At 44.9% G+C, this 25,243-nt stretch overlaps 1 protein-coding gene across 1 annotated transcript in view; it reads right to left on the bottom strand.

Annotated features, from left to right (window-relative positions):
* The window catches only part of BARX2 (BARX homeobox 2), a 33,529-nt gene extending 13,663 nt beyond the window's left edge, over positions 1–19,866 (bottom strand). Inside the window, exon 1 of the mRNA XM_027699245.1 lies at positions 19,638–19,866. Within this exon, the coding sequence (XP_027555046.1) occupies positions 19,638–19,866 (229 nt within the window). The remainder of the gene's footprint in view (positions 1–19,637) is intronic.
* Between the last annotated feature and the right edge of the window lie 5,377 nt (positions 19,867–25,243).

Genomic DNA, 25,243 nt, shown 5'->3' with positions numbered 1-25,243 from the left:
CGAGAGCCTCCCTGACTGAGACTCATCCCGTTCCCTGCTGCCAGGGCAGATGTGGAACACCCTGCCTTGCACTGGGCTGCATGGGGGGCAAGCATCTATGCTAAAACCACACTCCAAAACTCTCCTACAGCATCAGTGCCTCCAGGGCTGGCAGATCCCTGAGGGATGGCACTAGGGCTCTCCTGGCAGGGCTGGCCATCACCATTCTGACCAGCTGCCTTTGTTCAGGGCCATGGGAGGGGGAGGAGATGGGAAGGCCTGGCTGTGCTGCTGTCCTGGGACTGTCACTGTGCCGTGGTTCCCTGGTATCCCAGCAATGCTCAGCTGCCGAGTTTCTTCCCAGTTTCCGGAAGGATATAAGCCAGCACCACCTGGGTGCCATGGGTTGCTCTCCTTGCACACACAGCCTTTCTTCCAGGCTGTCTGTCAAGCAGGGGAGTGTGCCAGGACCTTGTCAGATCCTCAGTGAAGAGGAAAATGTATACGTAAAGAAGATTTATTTTGTTTTAAAGAAGCATTTAAAGAATCTATTTGACCAGCACTCCAGAAATCCTTTGCAGCAAATGTGGCTTCATCAGTGCATAATGAATCAGAACACACACCACTGCTCTATTCTGAATTATTCTGCTCCATGTACTCAAATGACAACCTGCCTTTTGGGTGGGTGCCCCCTTTGACTCAAACCCACACCCTCCAGCCAAACTAAGCTTGGCTCAGAAAGATCCTGCTCTTTGTCTGAGGCTACACAGAGGGAATCTGTCTGGGACTCCTCATCTTTAGCTGATGATTCCTTTAAATCCTACTCAGTGGGAAAGGAGGTGCACTGAACACAAGCAGATCTGCCCTAATATCTCCTACTGGGATATATGGGTCCAAGGCCATCAGAGCTGGAAACAGCTCCCAAGGGATGGTGGGTTTGGAAGTGAATCTCCATTCCAGACCCTCACTGGTGGGACTCCAAGGGAGTTCTAAGATGAGGCCACACCAGTCCCAGGGAAATAACCACCAGCACATCCCCATAAATGACAGCACTCAGGAGGGCAGGGGAGTTCCTGGGATAGGAGCCACCAGATCTGTACCAAGGGACACTTGGGCTCCATTAACCAATGTCAGCCTGAAGCTCCTTCTTCTGTTGGATTGAGTCACGTTAAAACACGTCAGCCAGGAGTTCCCTCCATTCCCAAGGGGAAGGCTCAGCTCTAGAGCTCATCACCAGTTGGACCCACACTGAACAAGCAGAGTAGCCAAAGGATGACAGAAAGGCTTTACAGGGAGTCTGGTCTGGGCTCCTGGGGGGAGGAGGAACACGGCGCTGGGATGACACAACTCTCAGGGTGTCTCAGCTTACGGCAAAGCAAAGTTCTGTCTTCCCTGATGACAGACATGAGCAGACATCAGGGGCACTGGGGAGCAACACAGGAGGCCAAATCCAACCCTCTGTCCAGACGGTGTCACTGGTCAAGGAGCAAGATTTGGACTTGGATCGAGAAACAGTTCATCAGAACTGAGAGGGTGGAGTTTAATGGAAGGGTAAGTCACGTTCTGTGCTTTCTGTGGCTCCCTGAGCATCCCTGCCTGGCCACCACCCAAGCTCTGAGTCTATATGGACTTGGGGCTCACACATTATGGCCATTCTTGCATCCTCACACATCTGAGAAATAAATCTGCCTCCTCTCAGGATTTCACAGTTTCTGTCCAAGTTCAAAGGCACAATGCCACGAGCACATAAATCAATCAGCCCCTCACTTCCTGCTCTGTTAATTATTATCACAACATCCATAAGCAAACACCAGCCCTGGCCAGCTGACTGGCTGTGCACACAAAAGCACTCTTCAGGTTTCTCAAGCCCACCCTTGTGTGGCTCCAGCAGAGAGCTGCCCATAAATATCACCACCTCTTCCTGCTCCGAGCTCTAAAACATGCTGCTGAGTGACACATGGGAAGGAAGAGAGTGCAATTGTTTCCCAACACCACACTGTGTAAATTTTGCCTGATGGATCTTTTGGAAAATGCTTTTTTCTTCTCAGGAGAATAGTAGATCAGTGTTTAAAATACACAGACATCCCCCTCTTTTCCTCCTGGCTGAAATGAAAGGGAGACTTCAGCAAGTCCCACTGTTAACCTGAAAGGGACGTGTCACATCTTGGCAAAGCCTCTGCCTCTTATAACTGTGGCTTATCATCTCAAGGGTTGCTTTATTAATAATCTTGCCCCCATCAGGACACATTTAGCAGAGAGGTTGGTCTCTCTGAGCTGCATATATGATTCTTTGATCTTGCATCTGCCCTAGTAGAGAGAAAACTCATCTCTGTTTTCTCTATGGACGAAAATAAACTCTGTGGCCGATTTGGCCGAACAGCTGCACAAACAATGCGATTTAGAAGGATGCAAATGATACACGAGCAGGTTTTGTTCACAGCCTGCCCGTCCTTTGTGGCTGCCAATTAGATCAGTGATCTTAACCCAGCTCTTGTGGCTGGGTAAGGAGGAGAGACAGGGAACAAAGCTGAGCATAACGCACATCACAGAGTTATTCCAGGAAGCTGAAGCCCCATTATCAGAATCTAGAGCACCTTGGAACAGCATTTCCTTCAAACCTGATCTCTTCGGTTGAATAAGCTGACAAAGACTATGTCACAGCTTCCACCAGCACAGGGCATGGCTATTTTTACTCCCTTCACATCAAGTAACAGCACACCCATGTCACCCCCTGTATTCAACCTTAACCCAAAAAGGACAGCTAAGCTTTCACTTTTTGGATGGAGGAAAAAATACAGCTGAATTCCCAGTTTATAGAAACTTTTCTGCCAACTATTCTGGAACATAAAAATCAGTGCTGGCAACTTCAACCCCGAAGCAGCATCCTTGACTTCAGGTCTATTTATATTATGTACAGTCAGTCATGAGCTGGAGATGTTGCAAGACCCCTCAGTCATGATTTCACCCCCCCGCACCTGCAGCCGTAGCTGCTCCATACGGGCACTGGGAGCTGGATACTCCCAAGGGTTACACCCCCATCTCCAGGCAAACTGTGTTTAATTAGCCTGCCCTGTGGCCCAGGAGTGAGTGAGTGAGGACAAGGAAAGCTGTGCTAAGTCCTACAGACATTGTGGAAAGAGCCTGTTGGGCAGCACATCACACGTGTCCTGTCACTGTTAGCAGAGCACAGGATGAAAGCTCAACAACCAGAACAGCCCATTTCTTGGTGGAGAGGGACCTAGAGGACTCCAAACAATCACTCAGCCCACTCTAAGTCAGGGTGCACTGTCTGTTCCAGCTTGATTTGTAGTAGCCAAGGCCCAGGCCATTCATGTCAGCGTTGGTGGCATTTTGGGCTTTTTCAGCTGAAACACAAGACAAGGAATTTCTTACTGAAATTCATCCAATCTCAAAAAGCAGGCTGGGAAAATGTACCAAGAATGGGCAGTCCCTAAAAGGACACACCCAAAACCAGCAGTTCTATGAGAAAAATGTCCATCTGGGAGTTGCAAAGTGCTTTGGAGGTGTGAAACCACATCCGTGTCAGCAAAGCAATGATGAGGTTCTCCCAGTCACCACAGCTTTGAGAGAAGGATGAGCCAGAAATTCCAGCTGGTGAGCTCTAGGTGTCCTGAACTCCTCTTGCCTAGAGAAGTCTGGCCCATCCCTGGAAGTGTCCAAGGCCAGGTTGGACAGAGCTTGGAGCAATCTGGGCTAGTGGAAGGTGTCCCTGCCCATGGCAGCAGGTAGGACTGGATAAGCTTTAAGGTCCCTTCCAACTGAAAACATTCTGGGATTCCAAATACAAGCTCCAAATACAAGCCCCCTCTCATGTCCAACATCAGCCTGCAGGTTTTTTCTGTTCTGATAGGAAGTCAGCCAAGGAGACACTGTTTTCACATCTCCAGACAAATAAAGATTAAACTTTGGGTGGAGACAGGCCCTAATTAATCATAAGGGATGGAATTAGGTTTCAACAGTGCCCAAATTCTGCCAGCTTTAACTGTGAATTAATGCCATTGTGGGCAGAAATGTTAGAAGCACAACTGTTCCTGACAGATCCAATCTAGAACTGCAAACATGCCATAGAAATACTCTAATTTAGGGATCCAGGTGGGAACCCCTCCCTCAGTCTATGATTTGGAGGGTTTGGAGTCCAAGCTTTGGTTCTCACCCATCAGCACATCTATTTCCCTGCAGATCTCCACGGCCCTGTCACTGTGGAATGCAGAGTCACCGTGTTCCACAGGTATGTTGGGCCTCCATAATCTCATTTAAATACCAATCAGAGAAGTCAACAGGCAAAAAAACAATACAGCCCTTTCTTCCATCCCCCAGTGGGTGGGTGTGCAGCTCCCACTGGCACTAGAAACAGCTCCAGGCTGATGGGAATATTGTCACATTCCCACCGACTTTACCCTGTCCCTTAAAGCACCAAAAGAACAAAGATTTGCTCACTTGGTGTAGATTTTGGGGAAACCGGACATTGGCACAGTGTTTCCAACCCTGCCACTGCCTTAATGTTCCATCTCAGCCAAATCCCTGAATCCCACTGGATTTCTGTTCTCCCCACATGCAAAATGAGGGAGATAACACCCAGTAAAGCACTTTGTCTGGGCTGGAAAGGACTCCAAGAACGGCCACGAGGGGGGCAGAGGTGTTATTGTCTTGCTGCAGACGTTGCCCATTAATAGATTGCGTGAGGCCTGTGCTGAGAACTCTCCTTTGTGTCACAGGATTACGAAATCCCTTAATGTGCCATTAATATATATGCTAATTTGGAAGCCATGCCTGTGTCCTATTCTTGTGCAACCCTCGATGTTTCCACGGGAACCCCTCCCATACCAGGCACAGATGCAGCGCGTGGTTTTTCAAACCAAAATAGCTCTTTTTCAACTCAATTTTCGAAAGTTCTCCCGACCCAAGAAAAATATTCTGCCCAAGATCAGCTGTGGCTGCCAATTTTAACATGATGCTGCTACTCTAAATGAGTCTGCAGGGAATATTTTTTTATGTTTCCCAAATATCGCCATTCCCAGACTCTTATGGGGCACTGCTGGGGTGAAACTCTAGCAGACAGAATCTGTACATTCCCAGTATTTTTATTAAGCTTTGAAAGAGGGGCTGTACCCCACCTGTCCAGAGAATTTAGGCAATTATTGGCATTTACTGCTCTATGATGCAAAACAACCAACACTTCTGACCCATCTCCCTGAACTGGTTTGCTTTGCTCAACAATGGTGTGATAATTTGGAGGGATCTTTCAAATTCTGAGAGCCTTTAATTCAGGTTTGGTGAAGCACATATGAAAAAAACAGTTTCAATTTGAACATTTTTGTAAACATCCTCCTCATGTTTTGCTCTCTGTTGAAGTATTGATGCCATGCCCACAGCTGGCTCTGATTCCATCCCAGGAGCTCTGCTGGGAAAGATTTTCAGTTTATGTAGAACTTAAGAAAGATTTTCTTGGACACTGCAACTCGTTTCACTGTCTTGAACTAGATTTCCTCAAATTAATTAAAAAGTGCTTTTTAAATCCTTTTCCTCCTTCCTTTAAGCCATTTTACAGAAATTACAATCTTGACATTAGATGGATGCAATGTTGAATCCATACAGATATAAATGTATAGTTTGTTAATAAAATGATGAGTTCTGTGTCTGGTCTGTGCATTCCAACCACTGCAAACACTCCACCACCACCTCCTTTACATGTACACAATGACATAGTGCAGGGAAAGGTGCAGCTGAAACTAAAGCAAGATCAGAAACTTATAATCCAATACAAGAATTGGCTCAAAATACCCAAAGATTTCAAATTATTTTAGTCCTTTATTAAAAATACAAGAAGAAAACAAAGACCAATGGAATTTAAGGCACTTGAGTATTTTGCCCTTTGAAATTTATAGTTTCAGAATGTCAACACATTCCTACTTGTTCCCAGTTTGGAGGGAACAAAACAAGAATCTCAAAAGGAAAAGAAAAATCCCATGTAAAAAAAAATTATGTGAGTTGTCTTTGCACACATTAAAAAGAGGCAAGAAAAAGGAATCGTATTAATTATTTTCTCCTCTCTGTGGGTCACCTTTCATGCAATTGTTGAGAACAAAACACACTCCCACCAAGACATTAACATCTCATTTCCAGCACTGCTTGGGTGAGGAACCTGAATAAAAATAAATGGCTCCTCCAATGAGACACATCATCCATCGTCAGCGTGTAAAACACAGTCATTAATCACTGCACAACCCACTTATTACGGGCATTCAAGCACTGGCAACACAAATGCTTATAAAACAGGGGCTCCTTTCATAATTCCCTGCCCTGGTTCTCAATAGTTTAGAGGCTTAACCCTTTTACAGCGAGGGATGGGCAAACTGGTTCTGCTTAATTCCAAACCAACTTGACGTCACGGGTTCGAAAGTTCGACCTGAACTCAAACGTTCTCAGGTGCAGTTTGTGCTGAGGGAGAAGAAGCTCAAGGGGAGGAAGGCAGTGAAAGAGCAAACCTGAAAACCCACAGGGCATGGACAAAGTGTAAAAATCCAGTAAAGAGTCAAAGGATGCATAAAAATTGGTGATGAATGAGTTGAAACCCCTACAAAGTAATCAAAACAACTTTGTCTTAACACTTATGTGATTTGTGGGGAAGTCTCTTCCCTCCTACAGACTTCACTGTGTTGGGAATAAGCTGCAGAATTTTATTTGTGCTTAATTAATCCTCATGTTAAACATGCACAGTCCCCACTGCCCACGTTACTTTAGGCTTCTCTTGCATTTCTTAGTGAAGGATTTTCACACAAGTGTGTAATGAAACACTTCTTTTCTTTAAAAAATGGGAAGGATGAGGAATTCAGTGAGCATGTAACAGCTCCATGGCATACATTAAGTCAAGAACAAAACCAAGTAGGGATGGCCAAAACACCTGCAAAGCTCCCAGCTCTTCCATGGGCTCTGCAGAATCCCGGCTCCAGTCAGGGATCCACGGCGTGGCCCAGGCTGCCAGTAAATGAATGCTCAGCAGAAAATGCTGATATATTTGCAGTCTGATGCAATTCCTTTTCTTTTTCTACACACCCAAAACTTCTGTTGACTTCAAGGAGTAAATAAGTGGGGACAGGAGGGGAATCAAGAGGTGCTGAGAAAAGCAGTGTTTTGCCATCATGTGCAGCATGAAAATACCAAAGCCTCACTGTTTACTGAGAGTTGGAACAAGTGAGACACCTGAATGAAGACGATTCTTATGGAAAGAAACTAAATAAGGTGTGTACTTGAATTTTCTCCCAGTGTGAAAATTGGCCCCAGTTTAACCAGACACAGTAATGTGTCAAACACTTCAATTAAGTTTCTTGACAACTGGACAAATATTTCCAATGTTGGTATCAATTACTGGAGGCAAATGAACCATTATTGGCTTTGGGGAAAACAAACATTTTGAGAAGACAGATTAAGAGTCCACTGCATTTTAAGATACACTAAAACCATGCACCAGGTACTGGAAATGAACATTTAAGTTCTGGGGGGATTTTTCAGTTAATTAACAAAGCAGCACTGGGTGGCAGCAGCAATTCCATGATAACTTACTTGGTGAATATCTCATAGGCAAGTGGGATGTGCCCCAGCAAATGCTCAGCAAGGAGTCAAAATCACACAATATCCTGAGTTAAAAAGGACCCACAAGGGTCATAGAGTCCAACTGCACAGGACACCCCGAAAACCATACCAGAGGTACTCAGAAATTCATCACCAGCTCTGCTTCCTAGGAAATACTGGGAGTTTTCCCAAGGTAATTCCCCTGAAGGAAATGCTTTTCTTCCAGCGAAGTCGCCGTCAAGGCACTGTGATGAATGAAAGTGTTCTGGGCAACCTTCGCTGCCAAAAGGATTTTCTATCCCATAATTTACTCCAGGAAAGTACCATTTTCACTTTGCAGGTGTACACTCAGATAAATACAGCAGGAAAGCACATTATGACTGGGTTTGGTTTGTGAAAGGCAACACCAAATTGGAGCTCACTGGGGAGTTAATGAGTCAAAGCCCTCATGCCAGAGCTGTGCTGGGCAGTATCTGGAAGCAGGGAACAGCAAAGCTTGGGTTTTAAATAGCTGTCAACCCACTTTAATGCATTTTTGCAAGTTGTAACATGGCTAATCTTAATATTAAGAAGAGAGGCATAAGGCATGGATCACAGAAATCAGCTTTTTCAAACATATTAAAGCCACAGTCACCTATTGCTATCAAAGTGTCTCATTGGTGGTGGTTTTGTTCACTGATAGGGAAGAAAACGGGCAGTACTTTTTCTGAGTTGAGAATGTGCCATGGAAATCCTGTACCAACGTTTATCATGGTTCTGTCCCTTTCTCCTGATTCAAGCTGCTGAGTGGGTATCACTTTTCCTCTTCTCCAAAGGACAAATTGCTATTTCATAGTTGCAAGCTCTTTAGAATGTGTCAGTGGAAGCTATTAATTGATCCTGCTATTAATAGAAAGGCATGGAAAAGAGAAAAGGATAAAAAAAAAAAAAGCCAAATGCCTACAAAAACAGCAAAAAAAGGAAATAATTTACCAAACTGAGTTTTGAGACTAAAACCCAGTCCACTGAGCCAGGTACAGCTCTAAGACACTCCAGCACTCCTGAGCCAGCTGGGCGAGCAGCCAAACTGAGCTTTTTAATTCCCACCCGTGTCCCATTTTCTGTCCTCTCACTGCTCTGCAAACGTCCAGCACTTCCATCCCCCACAAAGACCTCTCACAGAGTCAGAGAGATGTCCTGTCATTAAAACCAGGATCAGGCCTATCTGTCATTTTAACACATGTAGGCGGTGTATAAATTCTTCTCTGAATTACCACAGCAAGCACTATTGGACTGTCATGTGGGAGATACTTCAATTAGGGTTTTTGAAGACTTTAATTGTAAAGTTCAGAAATTTCTCTTAAGGATACAAATATAACTATCCAGACATGGAGTGGCTTCTTTCCTGTTGGAGAACCAGTTCCTGGGCAAGCCAGTAAAGCCACAGGGTTTGTGGCACCTACATTTCCATCCTCTGCCTTGCATTATGGTCTTTACCCATTTTGTGTGTAGTTCCCCCTGATGAGGCCATTCAAAATTAAGCAGTAGCCTGATTTCAAATTTATTCAGAAAAAAGCAATCATTTTAACACAACTGCTACAAAGGCAGAAGCTAAACCAGACTGATCCCAACCCTCCAGAAGAGCTTGGCGTGGACTGGGAGCTCATCTGTCTGTGGGATGAATTTAGCTCACTTGGAGATGGGAATGACCCCAGTGAACAGCTATTCCCTGCTGTCCACAAGCCTCCCACATCCCAAGGTTTTGATGGGATGGCACTCGGGATGTGGAGTTAAACCCCAGCAGACAAATCCTAAACCTGCAACTTGGAGCCTTGGCCCTGCTGGAAAAGGAATGGGGAGAGAAATCCTGAGGACAGAACAAAAAGGATCAATCCTGAATTTATTAAAAAATACAGAAATTGTCTTTAATGAGGCTTGTGAATCACAGTTTAAAAGATAATCTGCCCAGTTTTGTGAAAAAGCCACCATATGTGGTTGAACTTGATGAGTTGAATTATTTATAATTCCATCTTTCTATCATGTAGGTTCTTTCTTTGTAACTAATATTTTGGATGCTGTACTTTGCTCAGCTGAGACACAGATGAACACCCATGAGCAATAGAGCTTTGAGATTAGCTCGTGTGAGAGTTCCATTAATTTATGAGCTGATACTTACACAAGTAAGCTCTCTAAATCCTGACAATTAGATGAAACAGCACCAGGATTTCTACAAGCTCCTCTCAGTCATCTTTGCTGCCTCTTGTGATGCAATCGCTCCCCCAGCGAGTCAGTGAGGGACAGAAATCCATCCCCAGCATCAGTGTCTGAGCCATCTCTCCACCACAGGCAGGTGCTGTGGGGATCAGGCACCACTGGAAAAGGTCCCTGTGTCCCAGCCCCCAGAAAAAGTGTTTCACCAGAGCTGTACAAATACAACAAAATCAGCTGGGGTTTCAGAAATGCTTTTGGTTTAATGTAATTTAAGTGCTGAACTACCTTACAGTAACGTGCTTTCAAATGTTTACAGTTAAGGCATAATTGAATTTGACTCATTTTGGCCCTGATCCAGCTGTGATTTAATTGACTTCAGTGGGAGTTGGACTGGGCTCTAAGTAATTTTAACTAAAATAATCCATCAATTGTTCCTCACCCACTTCATCAAGCTCCTTCCTATCATTTATGATTGCCCTGTAATTTATTGCAACAACGTGAAACGAACCCTTTTAACTCCTGGCACAGCCTCCTGTCCCTCAGTGGAGAACCTGCCTGTGAGCAGCCACCTAAAGCAGCTCTGCTTGAGGGAAGCAAAGAACACAGAGAGCCCCAAAGTGGTACCATCCTCTGCTGTCACAGCAACCTCCAAATATCAGCTCCTCCAGCCTTTAGTCACCACAGGAACAAAATGAACTGTTAGCAAAGCTGTCAGGAGGAGGTTTGGAACAAAACAGGCAGAAGGATGAAGTGAAATGTATTCAAAACTCACACAAATGTTTTGTGGCCAAAAAAAATCCCATTTTACTGTCTCAATGATTACATTACTGGTTTCTATTTCAGGGGGACTTTTCATCTTTTTGCTCTTTGAGCCCCAGGAATAAACCCCACCCAGAGCACTGGGCTGTCCATAAGATGGATCATGTTAAGCACGACATGGAAGGAGATGTTTTCCACAATAAAGTACACCACTGCTAATTTTGCTGTAAAGATGACAAGCTAATCAGTCATAGAATACCCTACTTAAGCATCACACACACTTCTCTGTCTTCTAAAAGAAAAGGAGATGCTTTTATTAAGGCTTCAACCCTCTGTGCTTACACAAGAGTGTTCTGGCTTTTAATGGATCAACGTAGGCAGCTCTACACAAGATATGGCAAGAGGTACCTGTACACTCCAAGCTACTTGTTGCTTCAACATTAGTTTTCAAGATGTCTATTAAAATTGAATTGAGATGAAATTCAACCCCTGTAAGGTGAAATCTCAGCTGAAAAAAAATAATAATAGTTTGCACTGGCAAAAAAAGTAGCATTAACTACCCAGGGACTTGCAAAATTATCATTAGAATATCCCAACAGTAGAATGTCCAAAGCCAAATGGTGACCAAGTGTTTAAAGACGAGTTGGTGACTACTTGGAAAACTCTCTGATTTTGGAGAAAATCCACAAAATGAGTAGCAAGATGATCCAAGATACAGGGCAAATATAAATCCAGTTCAAGCCCTTCCCTGCATTAGCAGTCCTGTTGGAGTCAGAAAATCAACTACATGAATAAAAACCACTGGCTTGTCAAAGGATTTACAGGATAAGACCTGAACACGCACATCCAAGCACATTTTAAGATCATTGAAAGTTGTTGCTCTGACAAAAAGACCCCATATTCACAAATTTTCTGTCATCACGTCTCCAAACAGAGTTGTAATTTTGTTACATAGAAAATTGTGGAAAAATGGTTTTCCTCCTTCCGTCAGAAAACAGAAAAAAAATGTGATGTTTTTAAACAGAAAAAAGAACAGCAAAGCAGAGGTTTTGTCTGTCAAGGGCAGGGTTCTTTCAGGTTTTGGTTTTAGAGCTTAAATATTCGGGATGTGTTCACTGCAGTCCAGTGAGGTTTGACTATCAGTGCAGGAGTCCACGTTGGGGCAGATGGAGGATATTTTGTGGAAAGGGTATTTTTTGCCCTTCCCTTCAGCCACTCAAATGGGTCTCAGTTGTTCCCAAACACCTGTTCAAAGTACCTGCAACTGGTGACTTGGTGTTCTGAGCTGACTTCTGGCCAAGAATCAGTCAAAACATAAAGGTGGGAAAATATTGGAAAATGGAAAATGTTAAGTATTTACTGTATTAGCCAGGCCCTAACACCACTGGGCCCTATGTTTTAAGGTGTGATTAAAATGCAGTTTGGGGAATTTCATATCACTCACTGGGCATTTCAGATGGATTCTCCTACAGTCCTGGGAACTCAAGAAATAATGGATAACATTGGAATTCTACTGCCCAGCTCTCTTGAGCTTGTCCTTGTGATCCCATCCTGTTACAGGCCTTGTCTTGACTTGACTTACACAAATACAGCTGAGATCACAAAATAGGTCCCAGATTTTCCAAGGAACTGTTACTTCCTAGCAGATGAAGCTTGTGTTAACATGTCCTGGGTCCTGCAATCCAGAATGCTTACACAGAACTGACTGAAAATGATTTTCTTTCCTCAAAAAAGAAAAATAAAAAGAAAAAGAACGAAAATTTAGCAATACCAAATACTTCATTGCTTTGCCAAATGTCTCATAAAAAGGCAAGAGCTATAAAGTTTTGTTTCAGCCTATAGAAGATAATTTTTCAATATTTTATTACAGATCAAGTATTTTCTCTGATCTGATTTTCCACACACACGCTTTTTAAACCTTTACCTTGCCAAGCAAAATCTGTAATGTTTTCCTTCACTCTGAACCAAAATGGACAAGCGATGACTATTTTTTCAATCTACCAACAAACCAAAACCTCCGTTTTTCTGACTTCTCCTATTTTCACCTGGATGGGATGAGATTTTTGTGCAGGGTCTGCAGATGCAAATCCCAAGTTTCCAGTTCCTCCAAGCAGGGCTGCACAGTCACCTCTGACCAGACAAGGGACCAAGGGAGTGAGCAGGAGAAATGATCATCAGAATGGAGAAATGAGGATTATGGGAGCAGCAGAGCCTCTCTAGCCCAGGAACTGCCAGCAGTGGGTTTAGAAACAAGCCTCATGAGAGCACTGAGCAAGTGCCTCCAGAGATCAGCTGTGATGGGAAGATCAGTTCCCGGGGATCAGCTCTGCCATCCACTGGTGCAGTTCCGTGCAAAACTTCCTTCCCCACTAACCCGAGCCAAGAGTGTGGAAGTGTGAGTTGGGAAGGCAGAGATTCCCCTCCATCTCCCAAACCTGCTCCCAACAGCCCTGTCAGCAGCAAATCCTCTCTGAGGGTGGATCAATGCTGACCCCACACTGCCAGGGCTGGGATCCAGGGAGCTGTCCTTCCCTGTGGAAAACCAATGTACTGCTCAGCACAAGTAAACAGAAGGAAAAACAACAAGTCTCCTTAGCTACTGCTCTGACTGATCTGTTCCCTGAGCCTGGGGAGGACTGGGAGCTCCACACAACACCTCTGCTTTGAACTCTCAATTCCTTCCCCACCTTCTCCAGGGACGATTTTTGCCCTTGTTCATACCCAGCTTGTCCTGAGGGCAGCAATGCTGGAGATCACTGGTTCTACCAGATGAGACTGTCTTTTCCTTCATTTTACAGCAGCAAGTTGAATTAAATTCATCAAAATAATAATAAAGGCATTAATCTGCATTGCACAGTCTCCACGAGCAGTGGCCAAACTGAGGACACCTTCTAGAAAACCTCCCTCGCTGAGCAGATGGATTCAAACTGTGCTCCAGAGGCTTTAGAAAATGAGGTGTAGGTGTCAATTTTCCCAGTGGAATCCCACGTTCATTAATACCCCCTATTAGAACATTCCTCCACAATGCTGTTCGTGCCCAACCACAACCACAACGCTGATTATTTGCCACAGTAGGTTTTATTGCAATCACTGGGGTGTGATCTTTGTTTTGTTCTCTTTAGCTTTGCCTTTCACTGATTTCTTTTAATCACTATGATATTCTCTATTAAGAGTGCTGAGATAAAGACAGCAAAAGTCAGTCTTGATTCCAATTTTCTTAATATTTAGCATTGAAACCTCTTTAGAGCCAGATTTCCCTGCTCAGTTTTCAGACTCTGATCTGGCTTTGCTTCTGAAATACCACCTTTAATATTGGATATAAACCAACAGAGAAAATTAGCAGACACTTCTCCAAGTACCTATTTAGCATCACCAAGCCCATTATTCTCCCCCATATGCCACTTTTGGGCATTTCTGAACTATGTTTTCTGCTAAAGACAGCAAAACATGCAAAAACCACGGTGGCCACCCTGAAAAACACTGAGCTCTTTAAAATTCCATTCTGTGCCCAATCTGCAGCAGCTACAGAGGAATCCCCCTTCACTCCATACGCTTGTTCCATTTGCTCCTCACATGGGCTTTTTCCTGACAGCAAATCCTGACTTTTCTGAGTTTTCCAGGAGCACTCCAAGACACCAGCATGAATGTGATGGCATCTTCTGCAATCTCTCTGCAGTAATATCATCTCTGAACTCTCTTACATTTATTAAAAATACTCAATAGCTTCACTAATACGGAATCCCAGACATCTACATAAGCAGCACTTTGTATTTCCCAGGATTAACAGATTTCCTTTCTCATTTTGCCATTATTTTTTGCTATCAACTGCAGATTTATACAGATCTTTGCAAGCTAAACTAAATAAATGCAGGCAATTTTCAAAATATCTTGTTTTTCCTCATATGTCTGCACAAATAATCAGCAAAAACCCCAGGCAGCCCTGCAGCAGAGCAGATTTCCACAGGGAGTCACTTCCAGCTTTGGAATTTAAGTCTGCCCCTACCAATCCTGTATAAAAACACACATTCATTTTGACCCGCTTCCCTCAACATTTTAGGATACAGATTTTCCATGGATTTATGAGGCATCACAGGCACACATTTAGGTCTCCTGAGCACCCACTTCACACCGGGCAAGAGCAAAACTCTTTCCAACACCTTGTAATATTGACTGGGATGCCACTGTGTATTGGGGAACAACAATCCAGCCCCAGCTCAAGATTCCAGGCTGAGGGAATGTAAAATAAATCTACTTTCTCACTGTGGTTCCCTAAAAAGGCTGAGTGAGGAACCAGAAACATCAAAGGTCACACTTTGTCTCCCGAGCAATGAAGCCCTGCAGGCCCTGGCGGGTATCGTTCAGTTTAATCCAGAAAATACCACGGACACAAGGAAAATGACAGTTCAAAAAAAAAAAAAAGCAGTTCCTAATATCGTGCTAATATAAACCAGCATAAGACAGACACAGAACTGGAAGTGAAGAATTCAAATTTTGAACAATTTTAGACACCTGCCTACATTGAAACCCCAATCACATGAACACCGAGCAATGTCTTGGCCTCAAAAAAAGCCCCAAACAAAAAAATCCACCAAGTCAAAATCCCAATAATAATTTCAAGGAAAGCAAATGATAATAATTATTAGTGTTCTTTAAAGGCAACTTGTTGCACATCAAGAAGAGTAGTAAATTTTCAAAACTACATAAACAAGAGGAGAAGATGAAAGTTCCACTTCCAGAGTTGTGGTGCTTTTAAATGTACGTGGAGCAGTAAAATCCCCTTGGACACAACTCCCCTTTCACAGGGGTAAATATCTTTATGTTCAGTAGCTAATTCTCTCAGAATATACTGATATATTTGTGCCTTCCAAGGTGGTGTTCAGGCATAGCAATTAAAGAGAAACACTGAGACAGGCATCAGGAAAAACCTTGGCTTAGGACAGACATAAATTACGCTGATGCTCATTAGGATTTAAATTATAAACCACTAAGATACATTCAAATTTGGAGGTTTTTTATGAGCTCTGGAATAGGGCCTGGTAAAAATGAACACCCAGCAGACAATGAGCAATTTGTACGACCAACTTTGCTGAAATAACTGCAGAGTCTGTGACTGAGAGCAAGGCAAGGCTTTGTAATCCAAACATCTCAGTTTGTTTGGAGAGCTTAAAAAACACCATCCAAGAGCAATATTGTTGATTATTAATACACAATGTCACAAATTCCACCCTGACCAGGGATCTCACACAATTCCCCTCCACACCACAGCCACGACCACCTTGGATTTCATTTGTAAACTATTTTAGTTCCTTTTATAAATAAGAAGCATTTCCAATTTTACCTTGTAACATCACATGCTGACAATGTCCTTGAATTCTTTATCATGCACAAAACTACAAATATGGCAACTGGATTTTAAATGTATGGCTTACCCAAGATTATGAAAAATACAGGAGACAAACCAGAATTGAAACAGACTCTACAGCGGATCTTTTAAAATGCAAAATTGAAAAATTATATAAAAACAATTTGAAAAGTGATTCTTATAAGAGTCTGCTAAACCTTCAGCAATCAGTGTAACGAACCAAGAATATTAACACTTATACAAATTAATTAGCTATGACAGAATATGAAAAGCCAATAAAAATACAAATACCATGAAACAAAATTGTATTTTCCTTCAGTTCTCACAACCTAAAAAGTCACAAGTTAAAGCAGTATTACCCACCATCCAAAAATATTTCTAATATTTATTTTAAATTTTTTTAGTGGCTCTGAACCCAGACCAGCATTTTGTTACAGGTTTGGTGTGTGCCTTGTTTATTTGCTCAATAAACGCCACAATTTCAAACACCAAATTTTAAGCTGATGATGGAACCCTTTCACAGGCAAAAAGTTTTTTTTCCAAAGAAAAATTTGGGTTGGGGGTTATTCCGGGCTCTCTGCAATAGGAATCTCCCCAGTGACATCGATGGCTTTGCATTAGACCTCCCGAATGCTCCTTCCAACTAAACTGTCAATCTGCAACCTCACCATGCCCAGGAAAAGTCCCAAACGCTCCTTCCACCCCCCTTCTCCCTCTCCTTGGCCGATCTGTTTTGTCCCAATTCAGCTGCGCTTGCTCAAATATCCAACATTCCATCAGAGCCAAAGGAGCCCCGTTTTCCGCCGGGTCACCGAAGTTTTCCGATCTCTCGTCACTTCCCGAGGGCTGTAGTTGAACACACAGACTGCACACGTACAACAGCTTCTATCTTTCACCTCCAAATAAATTATAAAGGCAGATCAGCCTTCTCTGACTTCACCCAAGATGAAAGAAATATTAACTCTTTAGCCCATGAAAACAGCTACAAAACCTGACTCCTGACTCGACAAAAAGCCATTGAAAAGGGGTTCAGCTGGAGAAACTTGTTACTCATCTCTGCTTCAAACCCTCCCAGGTCCCAGCTTACCTTACAGTAAGGCAAATTTCTGTGGTTTCGGTTTGGGTTAAGACTGGGTTTTTTAGATCTTGAAGAGACTAAGTGCTCACTCCGTCCTGATTAACTCCAGAGGCAAAGCAAAGGCGGGCAGTAAGTTAAATACCATAGTGCTGTATTTCTGCAGCCTTTAGTCCCCAGGTGGTTTGGGGTTGTTCTGTTTATTTTCTCTGTGTGTGTGTCTTTGGGTTATTTTTTGTGTTTGTTTGGTTTTTTAATTTTATTTACAGATTTGTATTGGGTATTGTTCAAGGTCTTTCACATCTAGTTCTCCTTTGTGGTACTGTCCATTTCTTAGTCAATAATTTCCTGTCTTCTACAATAAAAAAAAATTCCCATTACCTAATACACATAATCCTTTAATTGTGCCTATAAACCTTAGGATCTGACCATTTGGAACCATGGACTTTTGTAGCAGTTTATTCTTTAGTTTTAATCCCACAAGCCAATCTCTCTCTGTATTTCACTTCCCGAGCACTGCGAGTCCATGAAGCTTATTCCATTAAAAGCAAGATATTCACAACCAGGCTGACACGGGGACAGGCCAGAGCTTGGGCCAGAAACACAACCTTGAGGCAAATTCATTAAAGATCCCAGGCACAAAGAGAAATAAGGCTTTAATTGAAGAGTAAGCACAGGAGGCACAGCAGCCTCACTCCGAATCCACTGCTGAATCATCCAAGGATATTAATGATTATTTCATTAATATATATTCCTCTTGCACAGACAACGCTTGCTATACTTGATCCAGAACGATGTATTTAAAATTTTTCTCTTTTTTTCCCATGGGGCTGGTGAGAGTCAAACCAGCTGCTGGGAAGCTCCTCACCCATCCCAAATCCCGAGGAGCCCTTAGGTGACACCCAGGTCGAGTTATTCATACAGCTTCTGGACATTGATAATATTCCTTTTGGGTGCTAAAGAGACTTTCTTGTCTAATTCTCTCTCTTTCTGTAGAGAAGGAGAGGAAAACCTCTTTCCTTTTCCTGGTGGATTGAGGTCTGTGGGCGGCATCGGGGCCTCTGCGTGTTACACACTGAACCCCGTGGGATGTTCGTGCCTATTTTGGCCAAGCACTGAATTTCCCTGTCTGTGCAGTAGCAAGGGATCAGCTCTGAAAAATTCCCTTGTCAGCAATATCTTGATTAACAACCAGTTCCTATATAAAAACATGTCAGCAATTCGTTCGGGAAGGGAAGGGACGTCACGGGCAAACCCATCGGGAGAAGGAAATGTTGAGTGAGGATCACACTCTTCAGGCAACTTCTTCTTCCCCAAAGCTGGTCATAATGAGCCTTAATTCTGATCCAACCTCCTAATCCCTTCTGGATCTTTAATAACTTGTATTTACAAAATAAATATTGAGGTTGGAGGAAGATTTGTGCTTGGACCAAGGATTTACTCTACTCATCAAACTCTTAATACACCCCAACAGCAAGTTTTCTATTAGCACAGCTCTGCTAAGAGCTGAAAAGATCCTTCTTATTTATATTCAGCCAAGCAATAAAAACTCACAAACCAAACCAACAAACCTAAGGCAAAGTGCAGGCATGGAGTTTTTGAACACAGCTTAATACAAATACAAAATGAGCTTTCCCAGGAAAGAGAAAAAGGAAAACTAGAATTCTATGACCTTGAAATAGATATTATTTTTACTGGCAATTAGTCCTTTACAAATATTTGTCAATAGATACAAGATTTTTTGAAGACTGTATTTTTTAAGTTGCAGTTTCATCGTCTCATTTCTCTGAACACATCAGGTGTCACCACTGGAAGAATGACCTTATGAGAAGGACAGAAACCTGCAAAACTTCCTGCTTCACCAGAAAGAGGGATTTTATTATTATTATTATTATTATTGTTGTTATTGTTATTTATTTATTACCATCTGAAATACATTCTAAGACTGCTATTTTTACTTTTAATGTGGATTTTTAAAGGTTCACATTAGACCAATCTGTTTGGGAAATTTTATAACGCCCATGGTCAAGACCCAGTCACTCCTTGTGTTGCCTGTACAGGGCAGAGCCACTTGGTGTATTTACTTGTGGTGTCTCTGTCTGCAAAATCATCAGAATTATTTTCCTATCTTTGCTGTTAAAAACAGCCTAAGCTCTTTCAAAGACATGAGAATTTAGGGTAGAAAAGCTGTACCTCTATAGCATTTTTTTTCCTCCTTTTCCCAGTATTTCTATTAATTTCTTTGCACTCCCACAGACGCAATGAAATTATCACCGGAGGTTTCCGTGAGCACGAGGTGAAGGGCGATTTCTGCTCCTGTGGAGCTCTTTAACTCCTCGTCATTAGCTGATTGTGGATTTGTGACCACCCCGAGGGCGATTCGGCTGAACCCAGCGCTGCACACGGAGAGCAACTAACGGGTGACCGGTTGTACGAGATGGTAACTAACAACCGATAGTAACCAACGGTAGGAGATGGTAACTAAGAACTATCCCTGCTCTGGCAAACAGCGGCAGTGGGAGCAATCCCTTCTGCGGGGTTGGGATGGGAAAGCCGGGGTTCATCCAGGGCAGCGCTGGGATGCGGTGGGAGATTCAGGAGCCGCTCGCTCGAGCCCCCCCGACCTCTCCGAGCCCCGGGCATCGCTCGGGGACCCCCCGGGCCCCCCGGGGTCGGGCTTACCGGCGCAGGAGTGCAGCGGCTTGGGCCGGACCAGCAGCGACGGGCACACGGAGTAGAGCGAAAGTTTCTCGAAGTAGTCGCAGGTCTCCTTGGAGAGGATCTCGTCGATCATGAAGGTCTTGTAGCGCCTCCTGCCTGCCTTGGGCCGGCCGGGCGCGGGGAGCCGCGGCTGGGGATGCGGCTGGGATTCGGGATGGGGCTGGGAATGGGGCTGGGGGTGGCCGTGCATGGCGGGACCCCTGCGCGGGGCTGCCGGGGCCGCGCCCGGCTCGCATGGGCGGCCGGCGCCCCGAGCGGACCCCGCGGTGTCCCTTTGTGTCCCCTCTGGCTCCCCGCGGTGTCCCCGCTGAGTCCCCACTCTGTCCGCTCTGTCTCCCTCTGTGTCCCCGCTGTGCCCCCGCTCTGTCCCGCTGTGTCCCCGCTGTGTCCCCTCTGTCTCCCTCTGTGTCCCTGCTGTGTCCCCTCTGTCTCCCTCTGTGTCCCCGCTGTGTCCCCGCTCTGTTCCCTCGGTGTGTCCCGCGGTGTCACCGCTCTGTCCCCGCTCTGTCCCCGCTGTGTCCCCTGTCTCCTCGCTGTGTCCCGCGGTGTCACCGCTCTGTCCCCTCGGTGTCCCCGCTCTGTCCCCGCTCTGTCCCCTGTCTCCCCGCGGTGTGTCCCCGCGGTGTCCCCGCCGGTCCCTCCGCGGCCGCTCCGCGCTCTCCGCGCTATATAAAGGCTCCGAGAAGCATCTCTGCCATGGCCGCGCGGCCTTTTTAGGAGGCTCGGGCTGTCAATCAGGGCTCCCGCTGCTCCCCGCCGAGCCCCATTGTCACCCCGCGCCGGGCTGGGAGGATCCGCCGCTCCTCTCCCCTCCCTGCTCGCTATTTTAAGATACCGGGGTGTGTGGCTTGGCTTGGCTTTTTTTTTTTTTTTTTCTTCTTGGTGCAAAAACTGGAAAGGTTCCAGATTGGGGCTGGATTTTTTTTTCCTCCTTTCTTCTCCCTCCGCTCCCCGTCCTCTAGACTGTAATTACTTAAAAAACCTAAAATGCCGCATCCCTGGCCCCGACAACTTCCCCCGACCGGCATCAAACCCATTCCCCGGCCGCGAAGTGCTGGAGAGCGGCAGAGAGAGAGAAAAAAATCCTGTTTATAGGTGCCTTGCACCCATAGGTATATATAGAATATATATCTAATACATAGAAGATATTTTTCTCCGAAGTGGCGTTACTCTGTCCCCGAGCCCGAGAGGATTTTCTGGCGGATCCCTGCTTAGTTCAGCTGGATTTTTCGCCAAGCTGAGCTTTGAGCCCCTTCCTCTGAGGGCAGAGTTTTCCCCACTGAAAATTTCCCTCCCAGGCTGAGCTCTGAGTTTTATTTCTCAGCTCCGTGGCCTCGGACACCTGGTTGAGCCCAGGAATCACCAGGACACCCTGTACCGGGGAATCGGTGGAATCCTCCCGATGAACTGCAGGTTTTCCAGAAGCCACAGCCGGCTCGCAGACTTTACATGGGAAAAGAGAGGCTCATTACGGAGATCTGCCACCCCCCAAAAATTATTATTTGTAGACTTCATACAAGGATTTAAATATAATCTGCAAAAAGTCATCAGCCACCCTCAGCTCTCATGCTCCGGTGATCCAAATGGCAGCAAACTCCTTTTTTACTCATAGAAAACTCAACCTGTCTTTGCAGAAGGCAACAACCATCTCAAACTCTCCTCAACGATTTGGGCAACTTTCGTTTTGTCAACTGTATTTTTTAAAAGCCCTCAAAAAACTACAAAACTATCTTTGACCTCTTTTGTGAAAGCGATATTTCTTTTTCAATTGAAAGTACCATTTGCCTTTCATTTCAGAGATACATTTGCTGAGTTGGAGAGCCCCAAAATCAAAATAACACAATTTGTGTTGTCCACGCGCTGTCAAAACTGGAAGGCAAATGCAAGGAAATATCAGACTTTTGATATGTCTATTGAACTTATTTTCTTAAAACTTTATTACTTAAAAAAAAAAAACAACACAGCACAGCAAATTATAATAAAACAAAGCTAAAGAAAAATATTTCACTCATTAAATCACTGGGAGGACATTCCAATTTAAAATAAATTGGCTGGAAATGGTTTTGTTTCTTTTTATTTTGAGAAACTAAAGCCATCTTGGTACCAGGAGTTTCACTAGTATGATAACAACTAAGGGGTTCAAGAACTTCTCCCCTCCCTGATGGTATAACTCTTTTTAAATTACTTAAACAGTTGCTTTAATTCCTAAACCAACTATGGATATTTAAGGAGATGAACTGACTTTGTTATGAATGTACTCTATGAAAACTCACCTCTTCGTTCACATGTAAACCATTTTAAGAGCTACTTTCTTTGCCTTTTCCACTTTATTTTTTTTTTTTTAGGAGACAAAATAATTACCAGCAACATTACCTTCAGCGATTAGTGCTTCCTGCGCATTATTGCAAAGAATATTTGGGAAGCAACATTCTGAGCAAGCCACTGATTTAACCCCCGGAGCCGCAGCAAAGCGTTCCCTCGATGTCCGGGCAGGGGCTGCAGCCCCTCCACCCCCTCCCAAATCCATCCTGCATTCACTGCCTGTGCAAAACCCGACAGCACAGCAATGTTTCCTAAACTGAGAGCACAACACTGGGAATCCGAGAGTATTCCAAGATCCTGACTAGATCAGAAATCAAGAGGGGAAGCAAAGCGAGGGCTCGATGAACTCACAAACTGATCCCAGGACAAGAGTCTCTGCTTGTCTTTAAACTTTTCCTTCTCCCATCTGAAGAGCTGAACATCCAGAGACGAGGGACTGGCACCTCTGCAGTGCCCTGGGCACGCAGTGCCCTCACCTGAGCCCAGGGAGGTGAACTGGCAGGTGGGATCAGCGCGAAACTTGATTTCTTTTATGATTTTTTAAAAAGCAAGTGGCCAGAGCAATACGTGGGTTATGTTGTCTGAAACACACGCTGGCTGTCAATCAAAAAGGGGGTGCTTTGGTCGTGAATAATCAGGGGTTTTGTTTCCAAAATTAATGAAGTGGCTGGAATAGCGAACATCTGCCAAGGGGACTCAAACCCCGAGCAGCTGTTGGAGCCCCAGGACTCTTCCCATGCAGGACAGCCCTGCTGGGAAGTGCTTCTCCCGGAGGTGTCTCTGGGGTCGGGGAATGGGGCCGGGAGGCTGGGAAGGGAAAGGCGCGTTCGGGGAGGTTTGGGGGCAGAGCCCTGACGCGGTTCGGGTGCGTGAGCCCCGCACCTGCACGGCGCCAATGCGGGGGGACAGCAGGGACCGGGATCGCTGCCTTTTCCACCAGGGAATTACCCCAGGGGACAAGATCCCGCAATTCACTGACTGAAGCGTTTTTCAACCAGAATTGAGGAGGAAAATAGAACTCTGAGCTTGCAGTCAGCAAGGGCTGTTCCTGAGGAGGAGCGGGGAGGGCAGCCCGGCACCAGGGCTGGAAGCAGATCCTCCAGGAGGGCGGTCGTGTTCAGTCAAGAAAGACACGGCAGGAGACGCTCTGAACTTGGGCTTCTGGAGACGATTTAATTCTGTGACAATTGCTGCTCCAGGCCCTTTGTGAGCAGCGCTGGAGCCCCAGTGCAGGGCACCCCGGCAGAAGGATGAGGCACTTTAGAGCTGTCTTGTTTAGTCCCAGCACAAACAGTATCGTAAGACAGTGATTAAGGCAACGGGAATGAAGCTGCTGCTGTATTACTGAAGTTGTTATTTAGGTAGTACCCAGTACCTGGCTCTGCTCGGGGCAGAGTTAGCTGGTTGTGATTTCTTGCTTCTGTGTTTATACATTGCCAAGTACCCTGGGATCGCTTCCCTAAGGAAAGGAATTCTGTGGTAGGTTTTCAGCTCACTGGTTTCCACATTCAAACACGAATTTAAAATGCAAACCCTTTTTGACAGAATGGGCAGGACAAACTAAAGTGCCAAAGCCTTAAAGTGCATTGGCTCTTGTTCTGAATTCCTTTTTCCATATCAAAAGGGCAAAGATACCTTTCCAAGCCCCTGACATTACCAGGTTTAATCACTAGAAAAGTCCCTTTTCCAGTGAAATCCAACCACCTTTGAAAACAGATATGTACAGACATAACCAATCCTGCTAAACACCAGCATTCTGATCTCCAGTGAATGCCTTTTTCGGCGTGATGTTGGGCTGGATACTTGATCCAGAATAGAAAAATTCAATGTGTGGTTGGAAAGAGGGAGGCACAATTTGGGCCAGTGTTTCGCTCCAAGGGATCCAGAGGCTTTGTCCTCTCAGTGTGAAAGGTCTCAGTGCATAAAAATGCCTTTGAGTAAAAGATCTCAGCATCTGCCTCACATAAATAAAGTGAATTTGTAGTATCTGCCCCATGCCAGGAAGACTGTTTTGAAGCCTGTAAGAGTGTAAAACATCCCACATAGAAGGTAAAGCCACTTTATGTGTGGCTAATGAGCCCTTGGTCCTCTCTGTTCCCCTGACAGGAATGCTTTTTCCAAGACACCTCTGAGCAGGGTCTCCTCCCCATCTCCTGGAAAGCCTCTGAAAAAGCAGGATCCCACCAAAGGATGGAGGGGAAAATTTAGTGTTTCTTGACCCTGAACTTTACCTTGGCCCCTTTGCAGATGGCAGGATGGTACCTCGGGGCACCCCAGTGTGTGAGGAAACAGAAACCCCAGAGCAGAGCAGTGACTGCACATCCTCCCACCCCACCCCAGCCCTGCAGGGAGGCTGCTGCTCCCAGCTCACCTTGACAAGCACATTCACTCCTGGCCTAAGTGACTCTGGAATACAACTCTTCCAGTTCCAGCAGTTTCATTGGAATTTCGTTCCAGCCCCCAAAGCTATGGAGCCTGTCTCAACTCCTCAATGCCATTACTCCCCCTGTCACCTTCAAACCTGTGTGCAGCCTCCTGGGGTCTCACCACACCTCACTCTGAGCCCAACTGATTGTCCCCCTGTTCCTTCTCACCCCACTGAGGTGCTGCAGTGTTTGTGTGGCCCAAACCAGCCCTGGCTCCACTGGCAGGTTTTGTCCCTAAGGGACAGCCCTGGGCTTAGGGCAGCAACACTACAAATTAGCCCTTGACATGGTCAGAATAAACCAAGGTGCCAAATTATACTGAAAGCTGAACTAACAGTTGGGACACCTTTGTTTTATTTCCTGTTCAGCCCCAAGCCTTAAAGCTAATCTGCTTTGCTTAGAGCCAACTTTGAATCATCTAGAAATAGAGCATAATGGTATTTATCATGTGAGTGATCCATTGGCCAGTCCCCAAATTAATTAAGATGTTCTGCTTTAAAGTAATAGTACAGCTAATAACCATTTTTATCGGTGCTGATAGTGGGCTGAGAACACACAAGCCACAAAGTTCATCCCACAGATTGTAAAGTCCCTTAGAAGGAGATCTTGATGCGGCTTCAGATTGACATGGAGAGAAACTGAGGCAAAGGCCTCACTCACCATCGTGCCTGTCTGGGCAGAGCATGGTCTGAATCCCAGCATTTTCCCCTGTGACTTTATTTTTCCCCCACAGCAGCACTGGGGGCTGTGACACAGTGTCTTGATCTTTTCCCAGTAACCCCTTTGCAGGGACACACACACACACCTGAGCAGCTTCTC

The sequence above is a fragment of the Neopelma chrysocephalum genome, unplaced genomic scaffold (genome assembly GCF_003984885.1).
Source record: "Neopelma chrysocephalum unplaced genomic scaffold, ASM398488v2 Primary Assembly neopelma1_138, whole genome shotgun sequence".
NCBI classification, from domain to species: Eukaryota; Metazoa; Chordata; class Aves; order Passeriformes; family Pipridae; genus Neopelma; species Neopelma chrysocephalum.
Note: the sequence above shows the minus strand (reverse complement) of the source record. Positions and strands in the feature narration are given on the sequence as shown.